Raw genomic sequence first — 12,944 nt, 5'->3', positions numbered from 1 at the left:
GTCATTTTAGCATGTTTTTGTATTGTTTTAGTATCTTTTCTGTCATTTTAGCATGTTTTTTGTTTTTTAGCACCTTTATGCAGCATTTTAGCATCTTTGTCTCACTAAACAGACGTGCACATTTTTTAATATACAATAAGGAATAGAGCTGCTTTGTATTATAACACGACAAACCTGAAAATATGTTTCTGCACACACAAACCAGAGGAGACGCCTAAACAGATGCACATTCAGAGCACATAAATTCAACCATCTTTATTTGAAAATCTACAAATGAACGTCTGGCAGTGTCAAATACACACCCAGCGTAAATCACATCCACAGTTTTCCCTTCAGTACAGCTTTATTCATCAAACTAAACCCTTTCCTTCAGTATGAAAGAGCTAAAAGCAGCCACTTGTCGGTGCATTTGAGCGTCTGTTTGCATGCTCTGGTTCCCTTCATGGGAAAATCTCCAGGTGTCCTCCAAACCAGAGGGTCGACCTCAAACTGAGGCAGCAGAGAAACCAGCACAATGGTTAAACTGATCCATATTCCAATCGCTGCAGAACACCTGCACGCCGACAACCTCGATTATGTCGGCGCAGAAAAGAGGCCACGCCAAAAAACACAGAAAAAAGAAAGAAGAGAGACTCACACTTTAAATTTCCCTGCTGTGATCGCGTTACTCTGCGGTCGTAGAAAAATTAAAAAGTCACAGGCAGTCGGAGCGTACAAAAGTTTAAAAAGTAAAAAAAAAAAAACAGCAAAAATACCTTAAAAAGTTCCTAAAATACTGTCAGTCGATTCCAAGCTGCCAGACTGAACAGCAGAGCAACTAAATACTGAGTGTGAGTCAAAAATAAACAGAAATACTGTAGAAACGCTGTCGTTCTGTTGGTCCACAAAGGTTCTGTAATTATCCCACCTAAAATCTTCAGCAGCCTCCTGATCTATGGACTCTTAACCTTTTTTATCATAAACTGAAAATTTAAGCTGGACTTTCATGCGATTCTTTCGGTCTTTTTTTCTATTCTCAGCTGTATCAGACGTACATATCGGTTACAATCCTGACTTTTCTGCCTCAGCTTTCTGTGCGTTTTCATTTTTAAAACAACCTCCAAGCAGCGACCGAAGCTCTGAAAACGTCCGACTAAGAAGAAGGTTTAACACGTCGGTGCTGGTGGAGAACCGGATCGAGCTGCAATAAAAACCCAAACGGTGGAGATAAAGCTCATCTGCAGGACCAGAGATTCACCAGAGAGGCAGCCGGCATGACGCTGGATGGACGGAAGTTTAAAAAGAAAAGTAAAAGCAGCAGAGACGAGTCTGTAAACTCAGAGCGAAGCCAGGACCCAGAGGTTTAAGAGTTCAAGACAGACTGAATACTGGATGAGCCAGATCCTCCCCTAAAACATGACTATATGGTTTAATTTCAGGCAGAAACAACAAACCGTCAGTGACGTGTGATGGAGAAGGAGTTCACTGAAATATGATCCAAATGATCCAGAATCGTCCATTAAAAACGAAGAGACTAAAAAAAAACAGAAGGCAAAAAACACGTCATTAATTTTATGTCTCGGCTGAAAAAAAACTAGAAATGGAAGAAATTCTTCGTAAAACTCGACTCGTGCTGTAAAACCTGCTTTCATTGAGTTTCTGAACGTGTTTTGATGCTGCTGCTGAATGAAGCGACAACAGTCTGTCCTTTAACCCGTCTACCTGTGAAAGCTTCACTCCGATTCGCTGATCTGCTTTGGGCGACGGCGTGTCGAAGCAACAAGCTTGGATGTGACAAAGACGTCCGAACGAAGGTTCAGGAACCCGTCTCCTGGACCTTCAGCTTCGTCCCATCACAGAAAAGTTCCTAAACCGAACACGGCAGGGTTTTCTTTCTACGAACCAAACCGTCAGTGATGTGTGATCAATCCAACGGGTCGATGGAGTTCACTGAAATATTATCAAAGTCAGCCAGAACCGCCCGTTAAAACCAAAGCTACCAAAAACAACGTCCTGCAGCAGTAAAGGCAAAAAACATGGCATTATTTTTATGTTTCGGCTGGAAAAAAGACGAAATTCTCAGTAAAATCTTCTCCTGAAAGTGTTTTGATGCTGCTGCTGAATGAAGCGACGTTAGTCCGTCTACCTGGTGAAAACTTTGCTCTGATTCGCTCAGAATGAAGCGACGTTAATCAGTCTACCTGGTGAAAGCTTTGCTCTGATTCGCTCAGAATGAAGCGACGTTAATCAGTCTACCTGGTGAAAGCTTTGCTCTGATTCGCTCAGAATGAAGCGACGTTAATCAGTCTACCTGGTGAAAGCTTTGCTCTGATTCGCTCGAACGACGTCGTCAGGTGACGGTGTGTCGAAGCAGAAAGGCTGGATGGGTGACAGCGGGCCGAGCTGCTCCTGTGATCTTTGGAAGCCCGTCTCCTGGACCTTCAGCTTCGTCCTCCTTGGCCGTCTGCGGCTCTGAATCGACAAACTGACGGCAAACACCGACGGTGGAGCAAAAACAGAAGACGTGAGGCGGAGGGGAGCATGGGAGGTCGGGGAGGGGAGGTCTCCGTCCGTCTGCCGGGCCATGAGCGCGCTCAGATCCATGCTCTGACCTGGTTTGGGGCCTCGGTGGTTTGGTTTGTGGCGTGGAGCTGTACTTCCCGCCTCGCTGTGCTCTGGTTTCACTGGTGAAAGCAGCGAGGCGAGGCACAGTGGTGACCCAGATGAGCTGCCAGAGGATTCTGCAGAGACGCCAGGTGGGGGTTTCTGAGGCCGAGCCGAGGACGCCGGGGTCTTCTGGGTCCCCTGGTCCCTCTGGTTCTGGTGCTGAGAGGCCAGATCGGACAGGGACAGGGTCTGGTTCTGGACAGGAGAGACGCTGCTGGACTGGGAGTGCTCCTGGATCAGATCAGCCAATGACAGGCTTCCCTTGGGATCAGCTGACGGCTGAGAGTTCTGCAGGATTGATCCAAGTCCAAACCCGGGAGGAGGAGGACTCAGGGTCTGGACATTAGGGCTGCTCAGCTGCAGGTTACTGAGAGAAACCGAAAGTTTGGAGGGAGCCGAAGTCTGAGAACCGTTTAGAGACGCCAGCGTCCCCAGAGACAGACGACTCAGCAGGGATGGAGGACAGCTGGCTCCACCCACTTTACCCTTCTGCTCGTGCTCAGACATGAGCTGGGCCAGACTGGTACCGATACCGATACCTGGACTCACACCTGTACGGTTTAAATTAGGCCCGGCACCTGGACTCACACCTGTAGGGTTTAACTTTAGACCACTAACTGGACTCACACCTGTAGGGTTTAACTTTAGACCACTAACTGGACTCACACCTGTAGGGTTTAACTTTAGACCACTAACTGGACTCACACCTGTAGGGTTTAACTTTAGACCACTAACTGGACTCACACCTGCAGGGTTTAAATCTAGACCGGTACGGCTGCTAACTGCGTTACGTGCTGATAAAAGGTCAGATAAGTTGAGTGTTGCGTTGTGTGACAGGAAGGCTCCTTACCTTACGAAAGCCAGGCGAGGATGATGAGGAGGAAGATCAGAAACCAGACGGATCAGCCGTAAACAGAAGAGCAGAGAGAAGGCATTTTGTTAAAACACTGAACCTGAAAGTGCTGTCACACATGTACAACATCACTAATCAACAGGAATAAACATCAGCTTTGTTCAGTGTCCTCTGGAGGAAACAGCTCCAGATTCATGCAGTGAAACTGAGAACCTGTTCCAGAACAAAGCAACAATAAGAACAGGAAAAGCCCTCAGAGATCAGTCCTCCTCCAAGGCTGCTCATTCCCCCATGTGTCAGAAATTCAGCATTTGTTTCTATAAATGCAGCATTTGTTTATTAGTTACTGATAATCAGAAACCACGGCACCATTTAGTTTTCAGTCACTTTTAATCTTTTTCAGTTCCTTCTGAACAGACTTCAGTAATTTCAGTCAATTTTTGAGTCATTTTGGGAAGGATTTTTGTCATTTCTGACAACTTTTGTGTAACTCTGGAAAAATTTTCTGCGATTCTGGATCATTTTCAAGGCATTTACCTATGATTTTTACAGCATCTTGGACAAATTCAGTGGCATTCTGCAAATTTTCAGTCATTCTGGCTAATTTTTAATAATTTGAGAGAGATTCTGATAGCCTAGCCACGCTAGACCCATGTTCTGAAGACACAAGGGTCTAGGCACGCTCGACAGGGAGGGAGGCGGGCTAAAAGGTTGTCTATCAAATCACTCTGCAGCAATTGGGTAGGTATACAACCAATCAGCGCAACGAATAGGCTCCTAGAGCGCCGGAAATCAGAGGATGCGGTAGTTCGGTGAAGCCTTATTTATACAGTCAATGGGTGAAGCTCAAGTATATTACAGACATGTTAACAGAAAGATTATTCAGAGTCGGTGCTAATGGAGCTCAACGACTGTTGTCGTTTTTGTTGTCGATCCTGGCAGAGAATTAAATTCGTTGCCGTGGGTTGTCTAGCGCGGCTAGGCTAGTTGTTTCCGGTTGTTTCTGTCAGAATCGTCACGCCTCTGTCGTCACTTAGTTACGCCCGCCTTCTGATTCTACACTTCATGGTGATTCATCGGCCACTTTTAGGAGCATCCAACCTTGAGCCTTATGGAGGGTAACTAGACCCACCCTGGCAGAGAATTAAATTCGTTGCCGTGGGTTGTCTAGTGTGGCTAGGCTAAAATTCTGACTGATTTTGGATCATTTTCCAGTCATTTTAGACTATTTTTATGTCACTCTGAGCAAATTTTAATCGCTTTAGATCATTTCAGGAATATCTTTTGTAATACTGGATCATTTTCAAGTCATTTTGAGAGGCAGTCCTCCTCCAAGGCTGCTCATTCCCCAATGTGGCATTGTCGGAAACGCGGCTTTATATATATATATATATATATATATATATATATATATATATATATATATATATATATATATATGCAGCATTTGTTTATTGATGATCAGAAACCATAGAACGTGTCCTTTTAATATAGATGTACCCACAAACTAAACCACAGGCGTGTGTTCTGCATGTGTATGTTATGTACAGATACCGGATCACGTGACCTAAATAAATATTTAATCAGCTGTTCCTTGGATCATTTCTGATGGATAAGTCCTGATAAGTCCTCAGAGGTGGATTTGTAGTAGGATCACAATCAGCTGATGTCGTGTTCACTGGTTGTCATGGTTACGGTGACGCCGTGCCGCTATCTGGCAATGATACAGAAATCTGTAACTAATCCAGACTATAAGCTGCATCACTGCCAGAATCTAATGAGGTGGTCCTTGTGTCATTTCTGACCTTCCCTGGAAATTTCATCCAAATCTATTACTCCGTTTTAGATTAATTTTTCTAACAGAGACACACAGATAAGCCAACGCCGATCGTCACATAACTCCACCTCACCGCCGTTCCTTGGCAGAGTAACAAAATGTTTTTGAATCATTCCAGAACTGGAGGACATCTGGGTTTCAAAATGCTTAAAAAATGCTGCATATTGATCAATAATCAGCTTGTTATTCCATGTTTTATTGTTGTTTTCTAACCTTTTTCTCAGCAGTAGAAGCTAGATATTTAGCTAGCTGTTACTGCTGACTGATGGAAAACAGTCCAAAGAATGAGTTTGATCCTGATAATATGAGGTAGAGAGAGACATTCAATCAGGAAAGATGGAAAATAGAAGAGAGGACACAGCTTTGATCTACCCGTTCTTTAGGAACACTGTTGGAGGATGGAAACGACAAAAACAAGACAGAAAATGACAAAAATGAGACACAACAAACAAAAACAAGACAGAAAACAACAAAAACGAGACACAAAATGACAAAAACAAGACAGAAAACAACAAAAACGAGACACAAAATGACAAAAACAAGACGGAAAACAACAAAAATGAGACACAAAATGACAAAAATGAGACGAGAAAAGACAAAAACATCACGTACAGGTTCTGCTAACATGTTGTGGGAAACATTCCATGAACAATAATTATTATTTAAACTATTACGCCGATTAAAAAAATGTTGAAATGAATGTTTTGCTCTCTTGGTTGCGGTGGTTGTTCCTACAGCTGACATGTTCCATCTATGTGGGTCTCAGCGCACCTTTCTCAGGCTCCGGTTTGGTTCTCTGAGGAAGCTGCGTTTTCTCCTTCGCTGCTGGAGTTTTCTCCTCGGTCGTGGTCCTGGTGACCGGAGCCGTTTTAGAGTCTTCAGACAGAACCACATCCAGAGCCCTCTGAGGGTCGAAGCCACATCTGATGGCGGCCTGAGTCAGAACCGAGTCCGGAACGGCGTCTCCCAGCACGGCCCGCATGTGGTCCAGACAGGAGTACAGTTTGGCTGGAGGAAGATTTAAGAAAAATACAGATTAAACAGAGAATGAATCCATTTCTAATTCAATAGGACGTCTTGAAGCACAAGAATCAAAAAGAATCAGAAACATGTTGGAAGACAACTGGAGTAAAACACATTAACAGTAAAAAAAATTATATTTGCTTTAAAATCAAATAATATACAAAAATATTTATTTAAAATGTGCTTAAAAATCTAACATTATATAATCCTATATAATAATATGAATAAATATAAAAATCTCTAAAAATCTTTTTGAAAACAACAAATTAAAAAATATTTGTTAAATATACCAAAAAATCTATCATAATACGAAAAATTATATTGAAGAACTCTCTATAATAAAGACATTTTTTAATCCACAAATAAAAAACATTTTTAAAATATACCAAAAAATCTAGGATAATATTAAAACATATAAAAAATCTCTAAATAAAAATATATTTTTAATGAACAAATATTTTAAAAAATTACAACTCTATCATAATATGAAAACATTAAAATCTCTAAAATAAAAACATTCTTAATCAACAAGTTAAAAAATATTTTAAAAATACACCAAAAGCCATCATAATATGCAAAAATTATTTACAAATGTCTAAAAAAGATTTTTTTTAAATCAATCAATTACAAATATTTTTTAAAATTTCCAAAAAAATATAAGACAACATTAAAATATCTAAGAAATATTAAACCAACCGTATGTAAAAATAAACTAATAAAAAGCATGAAAATTACCAAAAGATTATTACAAAACATAAATGATTTTACACAAAATGTCTAAAAAAATTTCCACAACAACAAACTGAGGCCTGTCAGCTGGAGAGGAAAAAAAAAAGACATGTAGGTGATTTTATACGCTGATAAACTGTGAAAACATAGAAAATGATGGAAAATATCTGTAAAATAAAGATTTTTTTGCAGATTTAAATACAGCAGAAATAGTGTGGGTTGCTCAGCTTTTATTCGTACAAACCCAACCGATGATGTTGGACAGGAAGTAAGTGAAACCTGATCAAATTTCAGCATCCAGGAGCCGATCGTCTCATCTGTAAATTATAAAGAAAACATTCGTACCTTGATCCAGAGGGTCCAGGTGGAGGCTGACGGTGGGAGACATGGGAACATCTTCATCCTCGTATTCTTCCTCCTCCAGAGGCTGCTCCTTCGGCGTTTGTCTCTCCTGACGAGAGTAGATGAACTGATTCGCTGCAAAAACCAAACACGTCTTTATTTACTACTAACATATTAAAAATATTAAAAATCTCCAAAAATAGATTTTCTAATAAACAAATTAAAAACGTATATTAAACATATACCACAAAATCTGTAAGAATATGAAAAAAAACATTTTAAAAAATCTCTAAAAATATATTTTCAATCAATAAATTTAAATATATGTTAAATAAATACCAAACATTTATCACAATCCGAAAAATATTTTAAGAATCTCTAGAAAAAAAACAACAACAAAAGACAACGATTTTTTTAATCAACAACTTAAAATATTATTGGAAAATCTATTAAAAAAATCTATCATAATACAAAAAATATTAAAAATCTCTAAAAAAAATGTTTTTAATCAACAAATAAAACATATATCAAAAATATACCAAAAACCTATCCTAATATGAAAAAAGATTCAAAATCTGAAAAATTAATCAACAAACTCAAAAAATATTTTTAAAATATAACAAAAAATCTATTATAAAATGAAAAAAGATTACAATTCTCTAAAAAATAACAACTATTTTTTAATCAACAAATTAAAAAATTATTTGAAAAATCTATCAAAAAATCTCATATGAAAAATCTTAATTTCTAAAAATATTTTTTATCAATAAATTACAAAAAATAAAAATATGCCTAAAGTCTATCATAATATGAAATAAAGATTAAAATCTAAAAAAAAATTATCATCAACAAATTCAATTTTTCTTGTTATTGTCAATTTATGTTTTGTTTAATTCATTGTTTTGTGTATTGTTTGTCGTTCATCTACTTTTCAGTCAATTTCTCATTTTTTGTCTCATTTTTGTCATTATTCCATTTTTTGTCACTATGTAAAATTTTTGTTTCATTTTTTAAAATCTTTTTTGTTTTGTCATTTGTCTCATTTTTTGTCGCTATGTGTCTCATTTCTGTCATATTGCATCTCATTTTTGTAATATTTTTCTCTTGTTTTTGTCTTTTTCTGTCTGATTTTTTATCTTCGTCACCTGGTTCAGTTCCAGGTGACTAAATGTTGTGTTCCTTTGTAGACACTCTGTGATCTGGAAGTTGTAATGTGGAAATAATAAACTGAGGCTGAATGTTGATGAAACTGAATTTATTTTTTTTCATAAATTTCAGGTTGTTCATCCATCCATCCATCCATTCTCTATCCACCGCTTTATTCTCACTAGGGTCATGGGGGGTGCTGGAGTCTATCCCAGCTGACTCGGGTGAAGGCAGGGGACACCCTGGACAGGTCACCAGTCTGTCACAGGGCTACATATACAGACAAACAATCACACTCACATTCACACCTACGGACAATTTAGAATAACCAATTAACCTCAGCATGTTTTTGGACTGTGGGAGGAAGCCGGAGTACCCGGAGAAAACCCACGCATGCACAGGGAGAACATGCAAACTCCATGCAGAAAGATCCCAGGCCCAGGCTGGGATTTGAACCGGGGATCTTCTTGCTGCAAGGCAACAGTGCTAACCACTAGCCCACTGTGCAGCCCTCAGGTTGTTCATGTTTAGTAAAAATATAATTCCTTAAATGTGAACATTAGGAACCATGAGGAGTTGTGGTTATTTAGAGGTTATTATGCTGTGGTTTTACTGGTTTTACTGGAGATCAGACTGGACTGAAGGTGGAACCTGGACTAGAATGGATTAGAGCTCTAATGACATCTAAATAATAAATAAACACAGATTGTTAATGTTTAAACTGGCCTCCATGGATCCGGCCGATGACCAACCTGTTGCTGGTGAAATGCAGCAGTAGTCGTCCTCCACAGACTGTCCATACATGTCATCATCCTCGAAGTCTGGAATAAATAAATCATTTCAGCTGGTTGTTTTGTTTCACCCGAACAAACACACACGTGGAAAACAGTGGAGTTCTGTGACAGCTGCCACTCTGCCCTGTCAGCGACTTTACAAACACAACAAACTGTAGATCAGCTGTGAGGTTATTGATACAATTATTTAACTAATTAACTGAGACTGAAGAGGCCAGTGAGCTCAGGAAATACCAGTGTAGCCCGATGTAGCCTTTAGATAATAAAGTCATAGATTGTAATACTGGATAGTTAGCATGCTAGCTGGGTAGCTGTCCTGAGCTATAGTAAACATTAGCTTCACTGTTAATTACTGACACGTCACGTGCAGGATTAGCATAGCAACATTACACTGACAGCTGCTGTCAACAAGCAGACAATCATTTATTTTGGACTCAGTGCCACACCAGCACCTAAACCAGCTAGCGTTAGCCGCTAGCTGGTTTAGCTACAACCAACAGTGAGTTTTAGCTCAACAGTGAGTTTTAGCTCAGCGGCTAGCGGGTTTAGCGGCTAACTAGCTAATGAGGCCTTGCCGTAAACTGACAATAACAACTAGTTTAAGTTAACTACCTTCATCGTAGTTGTAACCACGAACATTTCTGTGGCGAGACATGGTGCTTGTGTGTCGTCTGTCCGCCCCGGGGTCACTGTTTTAGGGCTCCCAGGCTGCTGCTGCTGCTGCTGCTGCTGCTGCGGCTACATGTGTCTCACCGCCCGGCTGCCATCACGACTGCTGCCGCTACTGAGGTTAGCCTCTCGCTGGGCGAAGTTAGCCTCCATCAGCTAGCTTTCATTTAATTTCAAAAAGAATGAAACATATGTAAAAAGTCTTACATTAGCTTTATTCAGGTGTTTCACAGGCTTTAAACAATAAAATCGTTAAATTAAAAAAAAATTGCTTTCAGACAAGCTTTGTGACGTAATTTCCGGCTGCAGTTTCAATTTGTGTATCCTGATATTAAATCAATACACTAATCAATACCTTCAAAGAAAAGTTTTTAAAATCAAATGTTAAAATATAAAAAATATTTTTAAAAAACAAAAGGTTTCATAAAACACATTTTAAGTCATCTACAAAACAAAATAAAAATCTCAAATATTAAAAATACATATAATTAAGAAAAATCAAACATAAAATATCCAAAAATATTTTCAATAACAAATCATTTTATCAAGACATATTTTAAATAATCTAAAATAAATAAAAGTCGCAAATATTAAAAATACATATATTTAAGAAAAATCAAACATATTAAAATATAGTAGAAATACCAAACAAATATAAAAATGTATTAGAATTCTTAAAACAATCATAATATAATATTTAAAACCACCGTCTTAAGTTTCCACAGGAATTCTGCACATTTTCTAAATTGCAAAAATACAGATATTTGAACGAAAATGTCTGTTTTACTGATGGGAAAACAAACATCATTAATAAATGTATTATTGTAAGTTAGACAGACTTTTAAAGACTAAAAAGACTAAATAAAAGTAGCACAGCATGGAAATGCTAAATAAAAGTAGGACTACCTTAATTAGTAGTAGAGTTTAGTATTAGAGTATCGGGTACTTTCCAGCTCTGGTTTCATCAGCAAAGAGCAGAATAGAAGCCAAGAGCTGGTTGAATCTGTCAGAAGTTTAGTTCTTGTTCTTATATTGATGCCTGATTATGACCATAAAAATTTAATTTATATAAGTGAGCAAAAACAATCTGCATTAATGATTATGTGTCATTAATGTGAAGGAAAAGCTCGATGTAAAAGCAGTTTAAAAGCTTTACTGTCTGTTCAACACCTGCAGAAACCAGCATGAGGTGGAGACTGAAAACAACCCAGGAGAGTGTGGTGTTCTGTAAAGGCTGTAAAGGTTATGCCCTATGGTTAGGGACCAGCCCATGTAGCCCACACTGAGCACGCCCAGCGCTGACATCACTTTTTCCTACTATGTGTGAAGCAGAATGTCGACCACAGAGAGGAAAGAGCCGAGTGTTTATCTGAGAGCCGGTCTGCAGCGTGAACTTTAGCGCTTCACGTGGTTTTGATGCTGCGCTCGCCTGATCTCATCTCCAAAAGAAAGAGAAGACGAAGCAGCAAATGTCAAACAATGATCTGATGCTGCAGGAGGAGGGAGGAGGCCGGGGGAGGTCTGGTGTCATCATTAATAACAGCAGAGAAAAGAGGAAAAGATGCAGTAACCTGGCCTCAGTGTTTAGTGACAAGTTCAGATCGACGTCTGAAATATGAGCGAGTGAACGCTGGAGTAAAAACATCAACAACAAAAAATAAAACAACAAACAAAAACAAACATACCAAAAAATATCATGATGTGAAAAAATCTCTAAAGAAATTTGGAAATCAACAAATGAAGAAATATTTTGCAATCTAACAGTCTGTCATAAAATGAAAAAATATTAAAAATCTCAAAAATATATTTTAATCAACAAATTAAAAATACATTTTTTAAATATACAAAAATCTATCATAATGTGAAAAAATGTAAAAATAAAAAAACAAAACTTTTTTATCAACAAATGTAAAAATAGTTTTAAAATATACAAAAAATTATCATATTATAAAAAAATATGAAAAATCCCTTTTTAAAAAAGCTTTTTGATCAACAAATTAAAAAAGATTTTTTTAAACAAACAGCATTCAAATATCAAAAATATACTGAACAAAAAAATATTTAAAAAAATGTAAAATATCAAAATATTATTACATAAAATTAAAGAATTTACACAAAATGTCTAAAAATATTTTCAAAAACTCATCTGACATCAACAACAAGCTGAGGCCTGTCAGAGGAAAAATAAAAGACATGTCTGTGATTATATCTATATATATATTTTAAAAAATGGGAAAATGATGGGAAATATCTGTAAAGTAATGATATATTTAAATGCAATAAAACTAGTGTGGGTTCAAACACTGAAAAAGAACAAATTACCATTTGTAAAAAAAAAAGATTCCTTTCAAGTTTTAGTCTTTTTTTCATTAACGTGTTAATTAATACAAAACAAGGAAACAAACCAGGTAAATTGTGTAAAAAATAACATGAGAAATGGAGTTTAAAATGTTGTTTTTCCGGATGTTCTTTGATGCTGCGTCGACTTGATGTCATCTCCAAATGAAAGAGAAGACGATGGAAATGTCAGACGACGATCTGATGCTGCAGATGGAGTGAAATGAAATCTGAGGGTTTGTGTGTCTCCCCAAACTAAAAATAGAGCCGAGCAGAGAAAGATTCCCTCTCAGGTCACTGTCAGACCTTTTCACAATGAATGTCTCGAGTTGCAGCTGCAGTTAGTGAGATCAGGAACCCCATTCATTGCACGGCTGCTTTATTTACCTGCAGCTTCTCAGCCTCAGTGGGTGGAGGTTTCCCCTCCAATATTCCACTTCCTGCCTTTAGAAGTGTGAGCTGAACGTCAAAATAAACAACGAGGAACGGAGAGGCTTTACGGGTCACACAGGTGACAGAGAGGAGCTTCACCTGAAGGTTTCTGGGACGATTTAAACCAATGGAACAA

The 12,944-nt window shown here is 38.1% G+C and overlaps 2 protein-coding genes across 9 annotated transcripts in view; both read right to left on the bottom strand.

Moving 5' to 3' along the window:
• Positions 1 to 10,258, bottom strand: part of hbs1l (HBS1-like translational GTPase) — an 85,557-nt gene extending 75,299 nt beyond the window's left edge. For 2 of the 6 annotated variants that reach the window (XM_051936710.1, XM_051936709.1), the window contains exons 1-5: positions 9,983 to 10,252; positions 9,329 to 9,397; positions 7,434 to 7,565; positions 6,108 to 6,344; positions 3,393 to 3,491 (exon numbers count right to left, since the gene is read on the bottom strand). In XM_051936710.1, coding sequence (XP_051792670.1) covers positions 3,393 to 3,491; positions 6,108 to 6,344; positions 7,434 to 7,565; positions 9,329 to 9,397; positions 9,983 to 10,025 — 580 coding nt within the window. In that variant the 5' untranslated portion in view covers positions 10,026 to 10,252. Of the gene's footprint in view, positions 1 to 3,392; positions 3,492 to 6,107; positions 6,345 to 7,433; positions 7,566 to 9,328; positions 9,398 to 9,982 lie in introns of all 6 variants that reach the window. The other 4 variants (XM_051936711.1, XM_051936708.1, XM_051936707.1 and 1 more) reach the window with 4 other exon arrangements.
• Positions 241 to 3,386, bottom strand: LOC110965670 (uncharacterized). 3 transcript variants are annotated; one of them, XM_051936729.1, is made up of 2 exons: positions 2,181 to 3,386; positions 241 to 2,125 (listed from the first exon to the last, which is right to left on the bottom strand). In XM_051936729.1, the coding sequence occupies exon 1, from the start codon at positions 3,151 to 3,153 to the stop codon at positions 2,287 to 2,289; it is 867 nt and encodes a 288-aa protein (XP_051792689.1). In that variant the 5' UTR covers positions 3,154 to 3,386; the 3' UTR covers positions 241 to 2,125; positions 2,181 to 2,286. The 3 variants fall into 3 exon arrangements, with proteins under 3 accessions (XP_051792689.1, XP_051792690.1, XP_051792691.1); XM_051936730.1 differs by having other exon boundaries at positions 2,236 to 3,386; XM_051936731.1 differs by having other exon boundaries at positions 2,291 to 3,386.
• Positions 10,259 to 12,944: the final 2,686 nt, after the last annotated feature.

This window comes from Acanthochromis polyacanthus, chromosome 16, assembly GCF_021347895.1.
Source record: "Acanthochromis polyacanthus isolate Apoly-LR-REF ecotype Palm Island chromosome 16, KAUST_Apoly_ChrSc, whole genome shotgun sequence".
NCBI classification, from domain to species: Eukaryota; Metazoa; Chordata; class Actinopteri; family Pomacentridae; genus Acanthochromis; species Acanthochromis polyacanthus.
The sequence above is the reverse complement of the archived record's forward strand: the minus strand, read 5'-3'. Positions and strand labels throughout refer to the sequence as shown.